The sequence below is a fragment of the Eulemur rufifrons genome, chromosome 30 (genome assembly GCF_041146395.1).
Source record: "Eulemur rufifrons isolate Redbay chromosome 30, OSU_ERuf_1, whole genome shotgun sequence".
NCBI classification, from domain to species: Eukaryota; Metazoa; Chordata; class Mammalia; order Primates; family Lemuridae; genus Eulemur; species Eulemur rufifrons.
In genome coordinates this window covers 59,781,239-59,804,115 of record NC_091012.1, presented here as the reverse complement: position 1 = coordinate 59,804,115, position 22,877 = coordinate 59,781,239, and the positions used below count along the sequence as shown (strand labels likewise).

General features: G+C 35.9%; 1 protein-coding gene across 4 annotated transcripts in view; it reads left to right on the top strand.

Annotated features, from left to right (window-relative positions):
• The window catches only part of PAK3 (p21 (RAC1) activated kinase 3), an 87,432-nt gene that overhangs the window by 30,365 nt on the left and 34,190 nt on the right, over nucleotides 1-22,877 (top strand). For all 4 annotated transcript variants that reach the window (XM_069462934.1, XM_069462933.1, XM_069462932.1 and 1 more), the window contains 3 exons: nucleotides 5,346-5,477; nucleotides 6,001-6,166; nucleotides 11,353-11,416. In XM_069462934.1, the coding sequence (XP_069319035.1) occupies nucleotides 5,346-5,477; nucleotides 6,001-6,166; nucleotides 11,353-11,416 (362 nt within the window). The remainder of the gene's footprint in view (nucleotides 1-5,345; nucleotides 5,478-6,000; nucleotides 6,167-11,352; nucleotides 11,417-22,877) is intronic.

Here is a 22,877-nt window from a genome sequence, read left to right as displayed (position 1 = left end):
AGCCTTGAATGTTAAGTTGGAGCTGAATCATAGAGGACCCTAAATGGTATTCTAAGGAATTTGGCTTTTCCGGTATGCAGAGGGAAGCCCTTGAAATGTTTTAGAGCAGGAGAATTAAGTGATTAAAGCTTAGGCTTTGAGAAAAGTAATCTGACAGCAAATGTCCGTAATGAATTAAGGACAAAAGGTGAGACCGGATGAAGGGAGACTAGTTGGGGGAATATTATAAGCATCCAGGGCCAGAATTGAGGTAATGACAGAAGGAATGGAGATTAGATTCAAAAAATCTAGAGATGTTTAGATTATTGATTGGATGTTGGAGGAAAGGGTGAGGTCAAAGATGATTGCAGGCTTAAACTCATACGTAGGTGGGTAAAAAGATGAAGATTCTATCTTTCAGGAGATGCAGATTTCTGTGGGATGATGCTGAGTTTCCTATTGGACAGTTGAGTTTAAAGGGCTAGAGCTAATGGATTTAAGTGCTTGACTAAGGGTAGATTTCTATTGATTGAATGAACTGAATTGGACCCTGACATTCAGTTTGAATCACTTCGGTGGGATTCAGTTTCTTAGGAACGGAGAACTGCACCTTTTGTTTTCCTTATGGTTTTAGGGGAGAGTGCACTTCACACTGTGTATGCCTTTTTTTGGTGTCAGAAACACTCCCAGCAGATCTGGCTATCCTACAGAATCTGATTTAATTGAACTAACTACCCCTTATAGACATAGTCTGAACTGATCACAAATTTTGGCATCATTTAGTAACTGGGAATTAAAATGGAAGCAATGTTGTATTCTCTAAATGTTTTAAACTCATGGCTTTGTAATTAGTTTTGAATTCAGTGATACCCTCCCATAGTCATATGACATCTGTTTTACTGTACACTTGTGGTAGTTTCTTTGATATTAACGTATTAAATTCCACATACTGTTCAGAGACCTACTCTTTAGTTTGAGGCTAATTTTTAAGTTTCGTATTTTTATTATACTGTTGAGAATAAAACAATGTATTTAGAATCCTGAACTAGTATTTCAAGTGGAAGATAACATCATTAATATGAATATGTCATTTTTGCCTAGAAAAACTGGATGTGCAGTTGACAGATTGGTCTTTTTTGATTTGCAGTACTGATTTATTTTGTTCATCTAGGTTAAGTAGTTCCTTTACTTCAGTGTGTATCAGAATTTCCTGTGGAGTCTGTTAAATTGCAGATTCCAGGACTCTACTCCAAGAGTGGGTCTGGAGTAGAACTCTAAAATCTGCATTTTAAATAAGCACCAAAAGCAGCCCCAAGCTATTAATACATTTTGTATTATCTTTAGTCTTCAAAGGCCTTACCGCAATATACATAACCTAAACTTTTGTACCCCCATAATAAGCTTAAATAAAAAAAATTAAGCTTAAAGAAAAGGGAGTTTCCTAAGGTAGTTACTCTAGCTGGTGGGCTCTCTAGAGCAGGGTTCAGAACCTGTAGTCCATGGGTGGGTTTTAGAAGATCTATGAAGTTTTGAAATTATTATATATGTAAAAGCACATGTCTACGTGTATTTTTCTGGGGAGATAGGCCAAATCCTTCAGAATTTTAAGAGTCCAGGACCCAAGTCAGGTTAAAGAACTACCTCCCGTGCCCCAATGTGTGGTATAATAAAAGAGTCAAAAATATCTAATTTTGATAAAACAAAAATATTTCTTACTACCTATCTATATTTTTACAAGTTTAGAAATATTAGATATAATAATTCTCAGTCTGGAAGGAAGAGTGTGGAAATATTACACCATTGACTCCCGAAAAGACCATCAGAAAAATCTGTAAGTCAAGTAAAGCTGTAAACTTTATTAAACTTACAGCAGCATGAAAGCACTACATTGACAGAGTCATAGTATCTTAGAAAGGGGACACCAGGGGAGAATATTTATATGGTTTTAGCGCCTGGGCTTGTGACTGCAAGACAGGTCTTGAAAGGTGAGGAGGAGGTTAAGATTGTGCAGTATTTATGATAAAATAGCTTTGTACTAATGAATACAGCATGTCGAGGGTCTTGAAGCAAGTATTGGTGACCAAGCTGTTAGTAAGTAAACTGCTTTAGTTTGTTCACAGTATCTTCTAGGAGCAAATATTTCCTGAAGTAAGAAGCTATGTTATTTTTGCTTATTCTCAGTATTAACATAAGAACAGTAAAGTGTGTCTGTCCTGATACTGTTTAACACAGGGAAAAGAAAATATGCCCAGTCCTCGTATTATATATATATAGGGATAGGAAAGTATTCCTGGTCTCAGTATTTAGAAAATTATGTTAATTTTAGGTCCCAGTACCAAGGACTAGTGTTCTAGGTGGATTGCTGGGGGGTTAATGCTCCCTGGCCCAACCATAATTCGAAATATACTATCCACTGAAGGCCACGCATTCTTCCCAGTCAACCAACCAACATGGCAGGATAGTGTTTGGTCTGAGGTAAACAGAAATATCTGTCTTCTTCCTCTCACACAAACCTTCAGAGGACAAAAACCTTCAGGTTTTCCAGTAGTCCCCCAGGTCCATCCTTGGAGATGAGGAATGTCCTCTATTTGAAATTAGAATAGTGAAGATAGTAATGAATGTTAAGAAACAGCCAGTGAAATTTTGCAGACTGATCTTATATAGTGAAATATCAAGACTTGAGATGTGCAAGGTTATCCCTTGGCTGGTAGGCACTGATTGGCCTTTGTACCAGTCTAAGGATTGGAGAAGACCAGACTTTGAGTCATTATATTTGCCACTGTGGCCATTTTTAGATCCTCATAGACTATATATACTCTCACTTTTGGAGGCCACATGGTGCATTGTTTCAAATATTTTAAAGGACCCCATATCCCACTTTATATTTTTGCTGTAAATTTTTGAAGTGAATTTTAAAATATTGATTTTGAAATCATTTGGTTATCAGTAACATTTAATTCATAGGTATAATTTCATGGTAAATCATTGTGAATACTGAAGAATTATTGCTAAATAAGAAAATCGAACCTACAATTTGTTTTTAATGTAATTAAATTTCTATAAATGCTAAATTTAAATGACTAAAGTCTAAATATTATCTTATTTAATAGATATTTAGTTAGACATTAATTAATTTAGATTTTATAATTTTCTTGTGGTTTTTCAGAGCTGATGATTTATTTATTTCTGACCTCAAACATTCTCATAGGCCTATGTCAAGCTTATCATCCCTAAGCAAGGTTCATATTGCCTAATGGATAAAATAGCACCATTTGCCATATAAAAAAGTACTCAGCTTATATGCAAGTTTTGCCCTCCTACAAATGAACAATCATTAGGTGCATTCTTGATCCTAGTGGGCATAAGATAGAGCAAAATTTTCTGGAATATAATATCAAAGCAAATTCTGATAACCCAAAGGCCATTTTCCCCTGTGCCCACTGAAGTGCCCTGAAAAGTTAGTGTTTCACAAGAAGAAAGTAATTTTTTTTAGGACATGCTTGAAGCTCTGACTCGGGTGGGGCAAAGGCAATATATGTAACCTAAACATTTGTACCCTTGTAATATGCTGAAATAAAAAAAAAAAGAAAAGAAAGTGATTTTTTTAATCTGGAAACTAAATGTTATTAACATATGTTGCTATCCACATAGCCATAATACAAGAGAACAGCCCAATTGTTATGGCTAAATTAAGAATAAATACAGGTACATAAAGAAGAAAACCAATGTCCAATAAACATATAAACGTCAATCTATAAACCACTCAGCATTTATATCAGGGCAATCAAATATTCTTACAAATACTTGTTTATAAATTCTAGGTTGTCTTCCTTCTCATAGTAGATAAATCTGCAGGCTCCTATCAGATATATGATTACACCTTATGACTCCACCATAGGTTTATGCATGACTGTAGAAAAGCCACATTGAATTTTTAATCACAAACTGAGGTTCTTCAATGTAATATTCTATTAATAGGCTGCCTATAACTGCCTTAGGAGCTTTGTCCTCAAGAAATGAAAATTTGTTGTAGGATTATGCTGGGCCAGTACACCCAATGGCGTAAACAAAAACCAAATCAATAAATACAGAAAAGTAAAACAAAACAAAACAAAACAAAAACCAAAGACCACATATAATAGTACTGTCCAAAAGAAATATAATACAAACCATATATGTAACTTTAAATTCTCTAGTAACCATATTTTAAAAAGTAGGAAAAATAGGTGAAATTAGTTTTAATAATTTATTTTATTTAACCCAGTATATTCAAAATATTTGCATTTCAACATGTAATCAATATAAAAATTGAAATATTTTACAATTTTTTCATGTTAAGTATACAATATCTTGGATGTACTTTATACTTACAACACATCTTAATTCAGACTAGCCACATTTTAAGTGTTCAATAGCTAGTTGCTGCCATATTAAACTGTGTGGTCCTATACCATAATTCATGGTTTTTAAACTTGAGTGTGCATCAGGATCACCTGGAAGGCTTGTTATGACATAGATTGCTGGGCCCCACTTCCTGAGTTTCTGAATCATAGGGATGGAGCCTGAGAGTTTGCATTTCTAACAAGTTCCTTGATGATACTGATGACGCTGATCGGGGGATCAAACTTTGAGAACCATGGCTATAGTTCTTTCAAAATCCAACTTTGGAACCATTTTACCACTGCAATAATATGAATGATCAAGAACTGACTCTAGGTACTATGGGTGTTGGTGGTGGCAGTGTTATTGCAGTTTATGAAACATTGTAAATCACCATTTACCTGTTGGTTAATATTGAGTAATTATTTATGTGGATGGGCATTTCTTAGATCTTCATGTCTATTACTCTCTGAGTGCTTCTTTTCAGGAGGCTGAACAGGAAAGAAACATTTATTGGCTTGCTTGTTCTTAGTGAGTATTCACAGAGCTGTATTAATACCCTATCTATATGCATGCTCTGATCTTTAGGCAGAAAACAGCCCTTTTCAAGTTGACAGACTGTCAATCAACATTGACAATCTGCCCAGTACAGATTCAAGGCTGTAACGGCACTTAATTTGATTTTTTATTGTATTTTTTAAAACATTGACCTTTAAAAAATCAAGTGAATAATAGTTCACTATTTTTGATCTCAGTGAAAAATAAAAAGAATTTTTTAGACTTCATGGTCCTTTAAACCATGACATAAATTTATCTCTGAATGTGAGCAGGTCCTGGCCACCAAATTGTTGATGATTCTGCTCATTTGTAAAAGATGTAGTTCCCTCTTATTCCTACACATGTAAATATTTCATTTCTCTTGTCTTATTTCTGAAGAAAAGCCTTGAGGAGTTAATACCTGGTCTTTAAACTTTGTTTATCACCAGAGTACAAAAACAGCATCTGAGCCTCCTTTGGCTCCTCCTGTGTCTGAAGAAGAAGATGAAGAAGAGGAAGAAGAAGAAGACGACAATGAGCCCCCACCAGTTATTGCACCAAGACCAGAGCATACAAAATCAGTAAGTCACAAGTGACTATTTCCAAATGATTCAAAAGATGTGCTTTGGAACAGGTATAGAATTACAATATAGTTAATCAACTAGTACCTATTAAGCATCTCCCATGTTCCCAGAACTAGAGTATAAGATATGACCCATGTTTTGAGGTTGCTGTTTGAGGATACAAGATTAGCACATTAAACAACTAGAGAATAATACCAAGCAATATATAGATAACTGTTAAGTTATAAAACTGCTGGAGAAATTAAGATAGGGAAGGAAATACATGTGAACCAGGTAGGAAGAATTGCATATGCAGAGGCACCAAGAACAGAGTACAGAATACAGCAAGGCATATATGGGGACCTCAAAAGATTAGCTCCCAAGATCTTTCAAGGGCTGTGTACTTGAAGCTACTAAGAGTCCTTTTTTAATAGAAAACCACTTGTCTTTAGAAACTCATTGATATGACAATACCTTGACACCATACTCTTTCCTTGGCCTGCTGTTTTAATTGTAGAAATTTTGGGGTTTTGTCTTTTAGATCTATACTCGTTCCGTGGTTGAATCCATTGCTTCACCAGCAGCACCAAATAAAGAGGTCACACCACCTTCCGCTGAGAATGCCAATTCCAGTACTTTGTACAGGAACACAGATCGGCAAAGGAAAAAATCCAAGATGACAGATGAGGAGATCTTAGAGAAGCTAAGTGAGTTTTTTACCATCATTACTTTCTTCATGGGAGGGTTTCTTACAAACCATTGAGAATGAGGATTGATCCTTTAGAAGTATGAATCTGCTTATTTGAACTCCAGACTCCCTGAAATCAACAAGATGAAAAGTTTAGGACTCACTGTATATGCCAGATATGCCAGATGGCTCCCTTCCTCCCACTCCTAATTGACAGAAACTAAATATTTTTACTCGAAAAAAGTCAATTGAGGAGAAAACTTGAATTAAGTAGTAAGTTCTGTTTTAAGATTATGCCTTCAAAAGGAATAAAACAGTCTGATGATATCTTCTGATTGTATCTCAAGAGGCCCCAACTGATCAATCATGATAGATAAGTTACCCTCAAAGCCCAACATGGTCAGTCAATACTTGCAACCACAAATAATATAGCCTTAATTTAGGAGTGTTCCTACGTGGGGAGGGAGAGAGAATCAGCAAATGCTAGCAGTCTCCTTCCACAATTTCATTAGTGTGTACATGCTTGTGCATACACACTTGTTGCCCCAATCTTACCAAACACTCACCTTCTAGTTAGTTTTTTGAGTCAAGAAGATAATAATAGATTCTCTGGTGAAAAGAGTCAAAAGTCTGTGAAGCATATTAATGAAACTCATATCACAAAAGTATCTAACAGATTGCTAGATATTAGCAATCAGTGCCTCCTAATTTGATTAACTTCTACTCATGCTTCAAAACTCAGTTCAAAAGTTGCCTCCTCAGGAAAGTGTTCCTTGTCTCTCCCAGTCTGTGTTAAGGGCCCCTCTTCTTTACCCCCTTTATTGTAGCAAATATCACACCATACTAGTCTGTCTCCTTCACTAAACTGTGAGCTTCCCAAGGGGAGGTACTATGCCTTTTTTTCCTATATGTCCAATTACCAGTGAGTTCCTGTCACATAAAGGCACTCAACAAATGCTTTTTGAATGAATGAATGAAAAAATGAGCAAGCAAAGTCATTTTTACTGAGTTCCTACTTGTCTGTTCTATGCAAGAAACTTTGGAGAACACAAACAACAAAAAACTTACAATTTTCTTTGGGAGATAAGATTTAATAGCGTGATACAATTAAAGAATAGAAGTGTCTTGTCTCCTGCAAATTTTTATCTAAGAGACCTCAGAGAAGGAAGAAAGCAATTCCAGTTGTAGGCCACAGGGAGGCTCTGCAGAAGTGGTGGTATGACGATTTTGCCCTCCAGGGGACATTTGGCAATGTCTGAAGACAGTTTTTATTGTCATGATTCAGAGAGTACTACTGGCATCTAGTGGATAGAAGCTAGGGATGCTTCTAAACATCCTACAATGTACAAGACAGCTCCCCTCTCTCCCACTTCGCAGTAAAGTACTATTCAGCCCAAAATGCCAATGCTGCTGAGGTTGAGACATTTTGAGCTAAATATATTTGGAAAGGCAAAGGTTGGGGTTGCAGCTATCAGTGAGCACTCAGAACTGCAATTGCTGGACTTCAGCTAACTGACTTTACTATACATGATTAAATTTGTCTCTAGCACTAATACCAACCATTTGCTGTAATAACAACAGTAACAATTCTCATTTATTGAGTACCTTCTCTATGGGCCACTTTATATACATTATCAGGGTTAATTTTCACAATAATTCCTTGTGGTAGAATTTGATATCCTCATTTTATATATCAGTGAAAGTAAGCTTTCAAAAGCTTAAGTTATCAAGTCATCAAACTAATGAGTGGCAGAGCCAGAGTTTGAATTCAGATCGGTTTGCCTTTAAAACTTATACTTTTTCTATTACCCACTCTGCTTCTGCATATCCCAACTGTCTATTTGTGTAAAAAGGAAGGAAGAAATGAAAGAATTGCCTGGATAATATAAGTTCAATAATTCAGACAATTGCCTCAATTTTTTCCCTTTATTTTATACATATAGATGTGGCCCATGAGAGTATGTCAGATTTTAAAAATTTAGCAGCCTTACTTTAATAAAAATAACCATTATTTGGTATCTGTTTCAAATCTCAATAAATTTATTAGAATGAAAATGCATTTATAGCTTTGCTAAGTTAGCTGACACAGAAGCAAGCATTATTTTCTTGGACTGAAATCTTACTTTGCTTGTAAACTGCAGTGGTGCTAGCACTGTGGCCTTTATGATTTGTCGTTTATTCTGCTTTGCACTAAGCAACGTGATGAAGAAGGGGACGCTAACTTTGGTTCCATTTTAATTAAGAATTAAGTGGGGTTTTTTTCCTCTCTTGGACTTCATGTTTGGGCCTGGAATCATTTTCCCTCTAACTAGTGGGCCATCTGTGACTGCCATCTTTACCTTGGGCTTGTGGATATTGGCAGGGTGAACCTGCAGAGAAATGGGGGAGTGCTTGTCACAAAGCAGATCCAAGCTGAACTATACCTCAAAATCTGCAAAGTCAAGCTTTCCTGCTCCTGCTCCACCATCACCCTCTCTGAGCCTCTCTCTGCCACTTTCACACTTGTCTTAGACAAGTCATTTAACCCCTCTGAGGCTCAGTTTCTTATCTGTCAAGTAGAGATAAGAATCATAACTACATTTTAGGACTCTGTCTATAGGATGGATTTTAGGGTGCTCAACCTATGTTTAAGAGGATAGATACTGGAGATAAAAAGACCCACATGTAAATCACAGACCCATTGCTACCAGCTGTGTCACCTTGGGGCCAGTTATTTAATTTTTCTGGGGCCTCCATGTCCTCATCTAAAAAGTGGGGATAATAATAGTACCAACTTCATACCATTATGATAATCAAATGAGAATAATGCATGTAAAAACCTCAGCAACAGTACCCAGCACATCGTAGGTGTTCAATAAATGGTAGTTACTGTTTTATTACATGAATATAAAAGCCTTAATAAGATAATACCGTGGAATGAGTCATAATTGGGTCTGAGTCATAGACACAGACTAGCTGAGTGTCCTTAGGCAAATCACTTAACCTCTCTGAACTTCAATTTCATCATCTGAAAAATGTAGAGAATAATAGTACCTATATAATAGGGGTTTTCTGAGGACTAAATGAGTTAAAGTGTATAAAACACCTAGCATAATAAACAGTAATATAAAATTATTATAATGCTATTTTTACAAAATTAGAGTGACCATATTTTTTCAGTGTAACAAGTGGGGCATGGAGTCTTATAATGGGACAGAATGTTTGAAACCAGAGATAATCCCAGATCTTTGACCCCTATATAGAAGTCATTGAGGACCTTGGATTCAAGGTCCCTATTGGAGCTTGAAGAAGGAGTAGAGGAGCCTGTGCTATACTTTGCTGAGAGGCAAGGAGAGAGGAAAAAGAGGCAGGGAGGTAGAGGGATGGCCAAAAACCCACACCAGAGTGGACCCCACAAGCATGAGGAAGAGGAAATGATAGCCTCTAGTAAATCATCCTCACCTTCAGCCTTGGGGGTCCAATTACTCGCTGGTGGGCAGCCCAGACCACAGAGTCACCAGGCTATTCATCTTCCACGCAGATACTGATTGTGGGGGCCAGACCAAGGGATCAGTAATGGCTGAAATGGACAGATCATCTTTCACTTTTACACAGACAGTTAGCCTAGCTCTGGCTTATTCATTGTGGTCTGTCTGGATCTACTGGAAGACAAAGAAATCCCTACATTCGAGTGAAAATTTTCAAAAGGCACTGTCAGTAAAATTGTACAATACAGGAAATTTGTCTTCAGCCTCCCTCCTCCAGGCCCCACAATCACCTATCCCTCTTGTCCCTCCCCTCTCCCAACATTCCTCACTAAGAACTCTTTTTCCTAATTCACCCTCAGGTAGAACTGATATTAATTTAGAGGATTATTTTGCTTTTTCTCGGGAATCAAAACCTTCATTATGCTAAAGGAATAATCTTTTAATGGTGGGAGTTCAGCTCAGCTTAATATGTTAGGGAATATATTCATGGGCTTTTCTGCCACTGAAACCACATCATGAACCCTATTTACAAATACAAGTATTTAGTAATTTTTTAAAACCTTGCACTTTAAAATGAATAGTGTCTTATTTAGGGAATTACTCTACTAGGAAATTGTTCTGCTATTAGTTTTTTTTTCCTTTTGATTTTGATTTCTGATTATTCTTACCTTTTTCCCTATTGTGTCACAGTGTTTTTTTCTTTATTGTGATTTAGAAAAGCAAATTATAAGGAAGCTGATGAAACAGATGGCTTTAAAAGCTTGTTTTGTGATTTGGAATTGTAAACAAGGCCTCTTGTGCACTTGCCTAACATCAGTAGATGGCAGCACACACTCTCCTGTGAAGGGTAATGGGTGCGGGGACGCCATCTTATTTGAATAGCAGTTAAATTCAGGAAAGAGAATCTCATCAAAATGGTTGTCTTTTGGTAATCCTCATGAAAGGATTTATTTCCAGTTTTTTTTTTAACCCCACATACCACGGAAATAAAGGTTGAATAATTTACTACCAGAAAGCCTCATTAACTGAACCTGGCCAATTGGAATGGGTCATAATTCAGAAGGTGGCTTGGGCTGAAGCTTATTTGCTTTTACTCAGTCTTTGGAAAAGAGTTTGCTCAGCAAATTTATAGTAAAACTTGTAGAAGATTATAAAACATTTAATAAAACTATGGTTTCATGTGACTTTAAAAGCATTATTTAATTTTTTAAAAAGCCCGGGCCCTTACCTGTTAATAGCTAACTTAAATAAGGATGGCTCTCAGTGATATAGAATTCTGTTAGACATTTGAAAAATAAAATACCAACTCAGAAATTGCTAAATTGGTGACATTTGATAGATACAGCTCAAGTAAAACATACCTTCTCAACTCCTTTCTTAAACAATAGGGCATTTACAAAAGGAAATACCTAATTTTGAGTTTAATAAACATTTACTGAGTACCCGATATATTCCAAACATCATCAATTTTGAATATAAGCAGCATGGTTATTGCTGCTTTCATTCATTTCATACTACTTCCATTAATATATTACTATTTGTTATTTTAACAAATAGAAAATATCATCTTTCATGTAAATTATAGAAATCACATGGGAGTATTCTTCTAATTTTTTATTTGTCGTCAACTCTGCCTTCTTAATTTTCATTATAATAAAGAGAAACCAGTCAATTAATTCCAATCTGTCTCCCTCTCTCCCTCTCTTTCTCCCTCTCCCTTCTCCCACCCGTTTCTCAGGAAGCATTGTGAGTGTTGGGGACCCAAAGAAAAAATACACAAGATTTGAAAAAATTGGTCAAGGGTAAGTGATGATTATTTGAAATATCAAAAGATGAGCACCAGCAACATACATTGAAATTCAGTAACAGCTTGGGTTTCTGGTAAATTATTTTTCTCATTTCCTGGATTATATTTTTGTTTTGCATTCTCAACATTGGCCTTTCCAGCTGGCAGGCTGACTGTTCATTAACCTAGGAACACATCCTGCTGGAATCTTCATTGTTGTTGGGCTGACAGTGAATTCCGTAGGGACATTTCCATCCCATGTAGTTACAAGATTCAAACTGATTTCTCGGGAAAAACATTAGGGTTATGGAAACTTGCAGCTTATGTGAAAACTCCCCTTATCCCTGTCCCCCCTACATCTATACAGATGGTTAAGATCCTGTTTCATTGTCAAACTGTAAAGTGACAAAATGAGGGGTTTGAGGAAAGTTCTTATTGAATGATCTGGAGGTGGGCAGAGTTGATTATTTGAGTACAGAAGAAACATATCAATAATCTCTAAATGAAACAGAGTACATCATTTCACCTCACATACTTGTTAAAGATTCCCAGGCCCCACTGCCAGAGATTTGATCCAGAAGTCTGGAGTGGGGTCCAGGAATCTGAATTTTGCAAAAGTTCCCAAGATAATTCTGATCATCAGTTAGACATGGGAACCACAGTGTCAGATCATTCATTAGAGCTGAAGGCAGGAGTCACCAGTTCTGTAAGTCATCTATAATTAAGCATGCCTCTTAGGTCTCAGTGTGAAACTAAGCAGGAGGGGCTTAGCAAACAACAGCCTCTGAGACAGGGATAGTTTCGTTTAAAGAGCAATGAAGTATTCTAAAGGGACATCCTTAAATGGGGAATGACACATATTCATGTACACTAACTACTATATGTTAGAAACTGAGATGGCATCCCAGAAATCTTCCAACTGAAGCAAGGGACTGATCAGAAAGGGATACAGCTAATATGCCATAAAATTTTGCTAGCCCATCAGCCATCAGAGTCTAATTATTTTAGCTTAAGGGAATGTAGGATTTCTTTAAGCACCTGATTGCTTTTCGTGGGATTCTTAAGTTCAAAAAAGTATATATCGTATATAAGCTTGGTTATTTTTCATGATTTTATATTTCTTTGGTTTTCCCACTAGCTTTTGTAAAAAAGTTTCTTTTGGACTTGCCAATGTATCTCAGGAAATAAGGGAAAGCATTAGTTAGACGTTTGAGACATTTGTATTAGAGGATAAAAAGGGCACTCGTAAGGATTGTGCCCGATGGGAATCAAGGTGAGAAGACTTTGAGAGGGAGACAGAAACTCAGGAAGAAATACATAAGCAAGTTTATTTTATCAGTGGAAACCATAATGGCGTTGCACTTGACCTTCCCAGGGGGCTAAAATATATAACTATTAGTGCTTTTGCTTCTTTCATTATTATTTACTATTACTGGTATTCTTACTTGCTCACAAAAAAAGAAAAGTTTTATAATCTCTAGGGGCTCCTGTCACCTAGTGGGTCAAATAGTATTTCTGCCCATTGTTCTAAAACAATGCTGTCCAATAGGACTTCTGTGATGATGGAGATGTTTTATATCTGTGCTGTCTAATATGGTAGGCACTGGCCACGGTAGGCACTGGCTATGGGACACTTGAAATGTGGCTAGTGCAAATGAGAAACTGAATTTATTTGAATTCATTTACTTGTTTAGCAGACATTTTTTGAGCACCAACTATGTGCCAGGCACTATATTAAGTGCCAGAGAAACAGAGATGGGTAATGATGGTATGGGCCTTCAAGGAAATTATAGTCTACAGTGATAACTGCTTGACAGAGGGCTATGTAGGGTGCAAGGAAAACATTGAGGCAAGCCTGCTTAATTCACCCCTAAGTGCAGAGCAGGGCTGGTTTCTCCAGTCATTATCTCCCACCTGGAGTTTTACTTCTTAATCTCTGATGGACTGGTTGCTTTGCTTAAGTAAAAGAGCTGTACCTTCCCAAATCCATATACAAACTTCAACTCACCTTCTTTATGCTCAAAAGGTAAATACCACCAGGCAGGTTGCAAAACGACAATATTACATCTTAGGGGGCTCAGAAAACAAAAGTTGGCTTTTAGATTCTATTTTCATCTGGTTGGGTCTCTGGTAGAGCTAACAATAGGAAGAGATATACAATCCATTTAGGAGTAGCACTCCAGATCTTTGTTTTCAATATGGTGGCCACTGGCCACATATGGCTATTGAGCACTTGAAATGTGGCTAATCCAAATTGAAATGTGCTGTAAGTATAAAATGCACACCTGATTTCAGAAACTTAGTGTGAAAAAAGAATGTAAGGTATCTCATTAATAAATTTGATATTGATTACATTGTAAGATTTTGTATACATTGGGGTAAAGAAAATATATTATTAAAATTAATTTTACCTTTTTAAAAGTTTTTAAACATAGCTCCAGGAAATTTAAAATGTGGCTCACATTATATTTCTAATGGGCAGCATGGCTCTAGTTGTAGGTAAATGGTAGCAGCTATCCATTTATTAATTCATAAAGTTATTTCTCCAGAGTTGTTTTTTGGGGGTAGAAGTGGGAGATGTTATAATTTTTGTTTTGGTTGTTCATTCCCACTAAAACCCAAATGAGCCAAAAATAGCATTGAACTTAAAAAGGAAAAAAAGTAAGAGATAGTTTCCAATATCTCCCAGATGCCAGGTAATGAATGAAGCAAGAATAATTTCTCTAAGAACAAAGATCAGGCCACCAAGCAACTTTGTGTACCAGAGATTTCCCCTCTTGGTTATTATTTATGCCTCTGACTTTTAAAGATGAAAAGGAAAGTTCTTTATTTCTGAGTTCCTTTATGAAGTCTTTATAATCTAAAATAACAATCAAAGCAGAAATCCTGCTTGCCATTATACAAAGGCCTATTATAAATTCCAAACAAGTTCATCATTTTTAAAGAATGATGAAACCAGCAGATAATTCACTCATAGGCCCAACTCAACTTTTTAATAAGTCATTAGAGGGTAGGGAATCTATTTTATTCCTCCTTTTGTATCTTTTAGTTTCTAGCGCAGTGCTTTTGCACTTAGTAGGCTCTCAAAAACAATTTTGTACAGTTATGGTCAACAGCCCTGTTCACTCTTACTAGATTCAAAGAACTACAGAGCCACCCCTGTCTGCCATCCCCATCTCTCTGGGTCTGTTTTTGCCTCAATGAATATTTGCTGAACTAATCAAAATGTTTGTCTTTCTAGCTGTCCCTTTCTTTCGTCCTCTGTCTTTTCATTTGTATATATATGTCTGTCTTGCTCTTTCTGTCTCTATCTTTGTCCCTCCCTCTTTTTCATCTCTTTATCACCACATCTGATTCCTCATCCTTTGAGTATTGGTGTGTGCTACACGTCTGTCTTTTTCATGCATGTTGGCTTTACCTTCTATTTCTCATTTCCACACATGCACCAACCCAAATGGTCATGATATAAAATAAAGATATATTTTTTATAAAATAAATATGTATTTTGAAATTAGCTTTTAAGATATAATGTAGTAACTTAAATCTGTTTACTCTGATTTTATCATTTATTTAATTTACTAATTTTATTTTTTGGTCTTAGTAGATTGTTTGCTCTCTGTTCTTAATTTGTAAAGTGAATGAGCAAAATGTTGATCTCTTTCTCTCTAGGCCAAAAAACATCCCACTTATATTAATTTTCTTTTGACTTAAATGGCTCTCAACTGACTTTTTCCATGAATTATTGGCCTAAGTTAGACAAACTAATCGCTACTCTCAATATATAGAGTTTTTATTTTCTTTTCATTAAGTCTGGGTTTTTTTTATTGTTTTGCTTTACCTATTGTTATGGCAACATTCAAAATTGTATCAGTAATCATTTGGTGCTAGGAATAATCAGTCCCAGTATTCCATTTTCAGCTCCAGGGAGCACAGCAGCTCACTCTTGGGAGCCAATGTGAGAAGAACCTCTCCATTAATCACCCTCATTTACTTGGAAAACTACATTTTTCCAGTATGGATTTCTGCCATCCCAGCATTCAGGCCTGGGGCCAGAGAATTGGCCTCCATTTTCCATAAATCAAGTTCAGAATCACATGTCTAATCATTTGAGGTCATAGCTATGAGTTGACATTATTTCACTAGGTTTGCTGTGAAAAGTGTCCTATAATTGGCTACCAAATCCAGACATTTTGAGCAAACGTATGCAAAGTTTAAAAAATGAGGAAAGAAAGAAAACAGATCAGGTACCCCAAAATTGTCATTAACTCAACACCATGAATTTGTCAGAAATATATCCAGCGGAGACTTCAGAATCTTCACTTTCTTGAATAGTTATGTAAAAGAACTTGTTTAATAAATGGGGTAGGGTGAGACAACAAAATCAAATATTTATTTTCAGTCAACAGCTATCATTGGCAAGCCTGTATAATTCCTGAATAAGCAGTAGCTATGTAGCAGAGGGGTGAATTTACTAACATTGGCAGCTGTCCTCACAAATTTTTCATTAATATATTTGAATTTGTATTAAGATCTTTCCTTAAGTGAGAATGCCCTGAAAAAATAGACCCTCTTTCTCTTTTAGGTTCATATTGTCTTTTCGCCTCAACAAATAGAAAAATATTTTTGAAGGAGTAGCTCAGAGGAGACGGTCTGGATCCAGTTTAACAAATATCATTTTAAATTCAGTGAACTTTTACTGCGTGCCTATTATATGCAATGCAGAATAGCAGTTAAGAATCAGGTTCTGGGAGTCCACAGTGACCTTTATGCTCATTGTCCCCCTGAACATCTGACAGGGAGAAAACGAGAGTTATATCAAGAAATAAGCAGACTGTCCACTCCCATGCATGTGCCTTCCCCCTATATTTTATTTATACACTCATCTTCACTGTCATCTCCCCCATGAATCTTTATTCGGATGCCCTGGCTCTAATTGACCTTTTCTGTCTTCTGTTTTTCTGAATCCTACATACTATATCTGTTCCAGCATGTATTCACCACTTATATCTCAGCTTGTCTGGTCATGTAAAATTGCTTGAAACTTTGAGGAACACAGAGAAAAAAGGGAGAAATTTTGAAAAATTTGAAGAAAAAGAAAGAGCCAACATTCTGAACTCAGAAGGCTGTGGGCAAATTGTTTACTTTCTTTAAGCATCAGTTTTCTCATTCATAGTAAGCAGAATGTACATACCTCTTAAGGTTGTAAAAAATAAACAAAAGAAGGCATTTAAAGTGCTTAGCACAGTATATGGCATATAGTAACTGCTCAGTAAATGGTAGTTATTATTAGGGGTGAAAGACACACCCACATGGTGCTATCATATAGAGCAGAATATGGTAAGTATTGTAATGCAATTACAAAGATCTATGAGGACAGAGAGGAGGGATAAATGATTTACAGCCAAGGAAAGCGTAGGATGGATTTTTAGAGGATACAAGTGAGAAGTGACTTGAGAGAGTGTAGGAATTTAACAAATGAATACTAAGTTCAGACTGTAGGTTTCATTTGCTTTGGTATCCCTAAGGTCTGCAATACACGCGTGCACGCGCACACACACACACACCCACCCACCCATATATGCTTGAATATAAGGTGACACAAATAATTTTTAAAACAGTTCTGACTCATCTGAATATATAAACTGTTAAATATATAAATAAATGATTGAAATGGCTGAATGTGTACTTAGGATGTTTAACTTGTTAATTTACTCTCATTTACATATTTAAAGCACATATTATGTGAAATAATATATTAATTTGGAGGGATTTTTCTAGTCTCATATTTCATGAAGAGTATAATTCAAAATATTCCTATGCATCTTTAACATCATAATTTTTGTAATCATGAGAGCCCCTTTTTGAGTCTTCCAGCAGTTATCCAAATATATCGTCTGACTTCCATCTAAGATCTTTGAGATTCTGAATCCATATTTGATTCTATCCCTGGATTTTTTATTCCTAGTCACAATTCCCCATTAATATAACATGAAGACAATTGTTTTCTGAGTTTGTCCTATAGGTATATATTTAGATCTTCACAAATATCTACTATCTGCTATATCACTTTTAAATTTATATTACAAATTTTCAAACTTACATAAAATCACTTACATGAAAGTGATTTCAATAAAATCACAATGTCATTATAACATCTATAAAAATGCTATTTGTATATTTGATTTGTTCAAGTCAACATCAAAAGAAAATCCACACATTGCATTCATTGTTTCTCTTAAGTTTATGTACTCTGAATCAGTCTTCTTTTTTTTCCACTACCATTGACTTATTGAAGAAGCTGGTCATTGTCTTTTAGAATGTGCCACTTTCTGGATTTATCTGTTAGTTTCATTTGGTGTCATTTAATTTGCTCATCTATTCCCTGTATTTCCTAGGCTTAATTGCATTCAGGTTCAAATTTGGCAAGATTTCTTTATAGGTAGTACTATGTGTTTCATATTATACATCACATTAGGATGCACACAGTATCTAATTGTCCCCTATTTTAGTGATGAGTACATTGATCAGAAGATTCAATGGGTGACTATCCTCTCCTACATAAAGTTCCTCATCAGCTTTTCATTCAATGGTTTCATCTATTGATGCTTATTGCTTAAATATTTCATTAGGATTGCAAAATTGTTATTTTCTAAATTTATCATTCCTTCCATACTTATTAGCTAGAGTACTTTTGTTGAAAAGAACTTTATCTCATCAGCTAGGACTCTTTGATTATCCTGAAATATAATCATATAGAGAAATCAAAATAAATTATTAATTTTTTAATTGCCAACTTTCAGCATAAGGAGTTGCTGCCCAAGTTAGTTGCAAAAGTGTCCAATTGAGAGGTGTTTTGATTTTTTTTAAGTGGGGGAACTTTTAAAAATATCTTTATAAACCCTTTGGGTTTTTCTGGTTTTAATTTTTTTTCATTTAGTTGCCTTTGATATTGTTTTTAATGGTTAAACTGTCCCATAGGCAAACGGGAACCCCTTTGATTGCATTAGTTTTAAAAGTGATCTTTTAAAAGCTTATTTATGACATCTAACACTTGCAGTTATGAGGTCATACCCTCAGATATAATTTATTTACATCCTTTCTTTCCAATTCTAACAGGTACTTTCTATGAGCATCCAAAACTAGCATTAATTGAGAATAATATTTCAACCTAATATGTCTCTTCCAAACTGTACTTTGTGGATAAAAATAAATGAATATGGAGAAATACCACATTACATGAGAGATTATATACGGATTTGAATATAAGGCAACTCCTTTTATTCTGGGGGGAAATTTAGAGAAAATAACCTTTATCTTGTATGTGGACATATATGGCACATTTCTCTCTGTGTGTGTGTGTGTGTGTGTGTGTACGTTTGTTGTGGATACATTTTTAATGCAAGTGGTAACATACTACATCTCCCATTCTGTTATGAGCCTGTGTTTTAGAGATTTTTCCATATCAGTGCCTCATTGTTTTTTACAGATGCACAGTATTTTATTGTTTGGATGTACCATAACTTATTTAACCAGGCCCCCATTGATGGATATTTAGTCTGTTTATGATATTTTGCTATTATAAACAAGGCTTTCGTGAAGATTCTTACAAATAAACCATTTATACATATGCAAATTTATCATTAGGATAAATTCCTAAAAGTGGAATTGTTATGTGAAAGGATATGTGCATTTCTAATTTCCAAGTTGCCCTCCATAGAGGTTGTGCTATCTAACACACCATCAACAGTAAGAGAGTGCCTCTTTGCCCACACTCTCGCCAACACAGCTGTATTCATTTATTTGGGATTATAGTACTATAATAAAAACCCATCCCCACACTGATTTTTAAAAGAGAACATGTATAAGAAAGAAACTCTAACAAGAAATCTTGTGGCAAAACAAAAGTCTATCTTGAAGAATCCATTGGCCAATGTAGTACATGTCTGGATAATGCCAAAGTATCCTTGTTACATGTCATATTTCTACATAGATTAAATCAGCCATGGAGCTTTGTTTAACAGAATGTGACAATGGGAGCATTTCTTGAAATCATTTTATTTCCTCCTAGGCATAAAGATATACATCTGGCCAAAGCAATTTTGTCTACCATCTGGATCTTTGCCAATCATATCATTATATAGAATGATGATAATATGATCAGTTCGTCAGTAATTGCAAACAAACTTTACTGCTAGCTCATGTGTAATCAAGCCCTCAGTTCCTGTCTCTCTTAATTAGTTTTAGTTTTAAGGCCTCAGAAAGTAAATATATCATGTTAGCTACTTTTCAGACTTATCTCTGCTACTCAATGAAGAGGCCCTTCTTCTTACTGTAACATAAAGTTCCCATATTGATGATGAATAGTTTTGAAGCTTAATTCTTAAAGGACTTGATGTGAATAGCAGCTTGGTTTAGAGGACCTGACAAAGCAGTGCACAGCATGAAACTCAGGATAAGTGCTGAGAATAAAACCTCTGAGTTTTTTTGGTTTGGTTTTGTTTTGTTGGTTTTTTTTTTTTTTCTTTTTGTTCAGCGAACTATAGGCAAGAGCAGAAGTGGTGTCTAGTGTGCTTATAGAAGCGATTCTTTGGGTAGGACCACCCACCCAAAAAGTATTTGCTTCCTCATCCAATCTATTTTGGGCCACACAAGGTAGAACACTGCTAGGAAGCACTAAATAGATGTAGTCTGAGCTCTATAAAAGGATTTGTGATGTAGGAGATCGAAAATACATTAGCATTTGTGAAGAACAATGTTTATGGAGCAATTGAAGATGCTCTTTGTTCTACTTAATGCTCTTAAATGCGTTGTGTTGTGTACTGTCCCCTGTAAAGAAAGATGATGCCACTCAATCAAACACCATTAGCAGAGTTTGCACGTTAAGTTGTTTTTTCCAGCCATAGTAATGAGCTTGCATTAAGCCACCTGCCCCTGCTTTCCTGTTGAGGCCCTCTTGAAGCCAATGGCACACACTGTGGAGCAGCTGCTTAGACTTAATGTGAGAGTGAGTAGCTGAGAGTTATCTGGCCTTTCCAGGGATTAAGCCCTGTAACTGTGGCCTCATTATCACTGGACTATAACCCACTGAGCTCTCTGGCCCCACACCCATAATGTGTTACAGCTCTATTTAAAATTAGATGACCATGAATACTCTGGGAAAAGTCATGCCCTAGCTAAAGTACAGAAAATTCCCTGTTCTGATTTATAATCTAAGTAATTAAAGCCTATACCACCTGGCCCTGGCTACATTCTGTGTACTTAGAAAGGTACTGAGATAACATGATTTTTACATAATTTTATCTTTTTTAAATTTAGAGATGCATTTTTTAGCAGTAAAGTACATAAAAGAAAACACTCTGAAACTCTTTATTTGGAAAAGTTATTGCATATAATGGTAACACCATTCCTGAGCCATAAAGGACATATGTCTCAACAAAACAAGTAATATGTTAGTATTAAACAATATACATACCTGTGTATTTTTATGTCATGTGTATTAATATAGTGAGATGATTCCCAGATAGGAACCTGTAAGTAGAACTTTCTTTTTTTTTTTTTTTTGGAACTTTCTTAAGTACTCCTCAGAAGATAAAGTCAATTCCTAAAAACTAGCCCCAGCCCAGCACACTCTCATCCACATGACCAGTCTTAATTGAGTAGGAAAACAGAAGAACCACCTTTGCTTGGTTATGCCAAAGGAATCAAACACACCATGTCCTGGGACAAACTAAATGGCTTGTGGATTAAGGGAGCAGAAAATTAGAGGCAAGATAAATATTTTGGGGAGGCAGCTTAGCATAACAGATACAAATGTGAGCTTTGGGGAGTACCACACTTGCGTTTAGCATTGATGGAAAAATGCTAAAAGATCTGTAGAAAAACAAGAAATGGTGATTAAGAGCATGAGCTGTGGCGTCAAACTGATGCATTTTTAAGCTCAGTTTCTAACTGTATAACCTTGGATAAGCTACTTATCATTTCTCAGTTTCAATTCCTCATTTGTAAAGTGAAGATAATAGAACTTACCCCATAGGGTTGTATAGGGTGAGCATTAAGTGAGATCATTCATTTACAGAGAGCTGGTAGAGAGAAAGGCTCAATAAGTGAAACAGCCGTTTCTAGCAGCAGCAGCAGTAGAAGTAGGAGTAGATGCAAAAAATAACCACCCTAAATGGGGATTAAATCCCCGACCATGAGCTCATTAGCACCAGATTTATACTTGTAAAACCTAAAATCTGAATATTACTTATCCTTCTGGCTCGCTCACTCTTATTCTGACTAGGCTCACAGTGGACCTTGCTGAGCTTTCCAGTCCTCTTGCCCTTTTCTTTTTCTCTAAGTCTGTGAGCTTCTTCCTGGCCTCACTTCCTTTCCCTTCTTTTGCTCTAATCTGTTTCCATGCTGAAATCAAAGTAATTTATCTAAATTACTAGTTCTACCATGTTGCTGCTTTGGCAACTCCTTATGATCGTCGCTTGACATTGGCTCTTGGTGGGAAACATCGAAACCTGATGAAGATTACTGATAATTAAACTGACTTGTGAGGAAAAGGAAGAAATAGTGAATTATTTGTTTCTTTCTAGACCGTTCAGGCTAGATGCCAATGTTTCCATTTGAGTGCTAAGTGGTTGGCCATGTCAGGGAGAGACCGTTGATAAAGCATCTAATGGGATGCCAGGAACCCAGCAGTACTCATCACATTGTAATTGATGATGATTCCCAATGGTTGAGCCATGTATTGGTTTAGTTTTCTTTGACTATAGTGTTAACTAACTATAGATTAACTGAAAGATCTCTAACTTTAGAGTTAAGAGACCTATGCTACTTACTAGCTATGTCATTTGGGGCATATCCTTCCTGCACTCTGAGCTTCAGATTTCTCATCTGTAATGAGGAGGTTAAACTGAATGATCTCTATTTTCTTTTGGGTCCTGATAATGTATGATTTCTTTGTACTATCTGAGAGACTAAGATTTGGAATTAAAAAAACCCGTCATAAACAAATGTTCTCCTTGTAGCAATCTGGCTTCAGTATAACTGGAATGGAGGGATAGTAGGGATCAATGTAATTAAATGGTTAGCATAAAAATCAAATTGACAATCTTGATCATTTTAGCACACCAGCCCCAATATGCCAGACAATTAGGAGTTTTACCCTCTTCTTTGTTAGTTTGAGTTCTGGTATCATTATGTCCTAAAGTATTACATGATTCTGACTTATTTTTATGAAAGTGTATTAAAGTATTATTTTGGAAAGATATGCATTGAGATACTTTGATAAACCCCAGGCTGTTGCACAGCTCATCTTTTGGGAATCAATGTAACATATGGTTGGCTTGAAATTGTTTCTTTGGGAGTATACACTACTGTGTTTCAATTATTGCCAGGAGAGTGCTGCCCAACTATACCACCAAGGACCCCTTCAATTATTGTCTTTGTAAACTGCAGGTTATAAATAATTTTGACTATTAAACTAC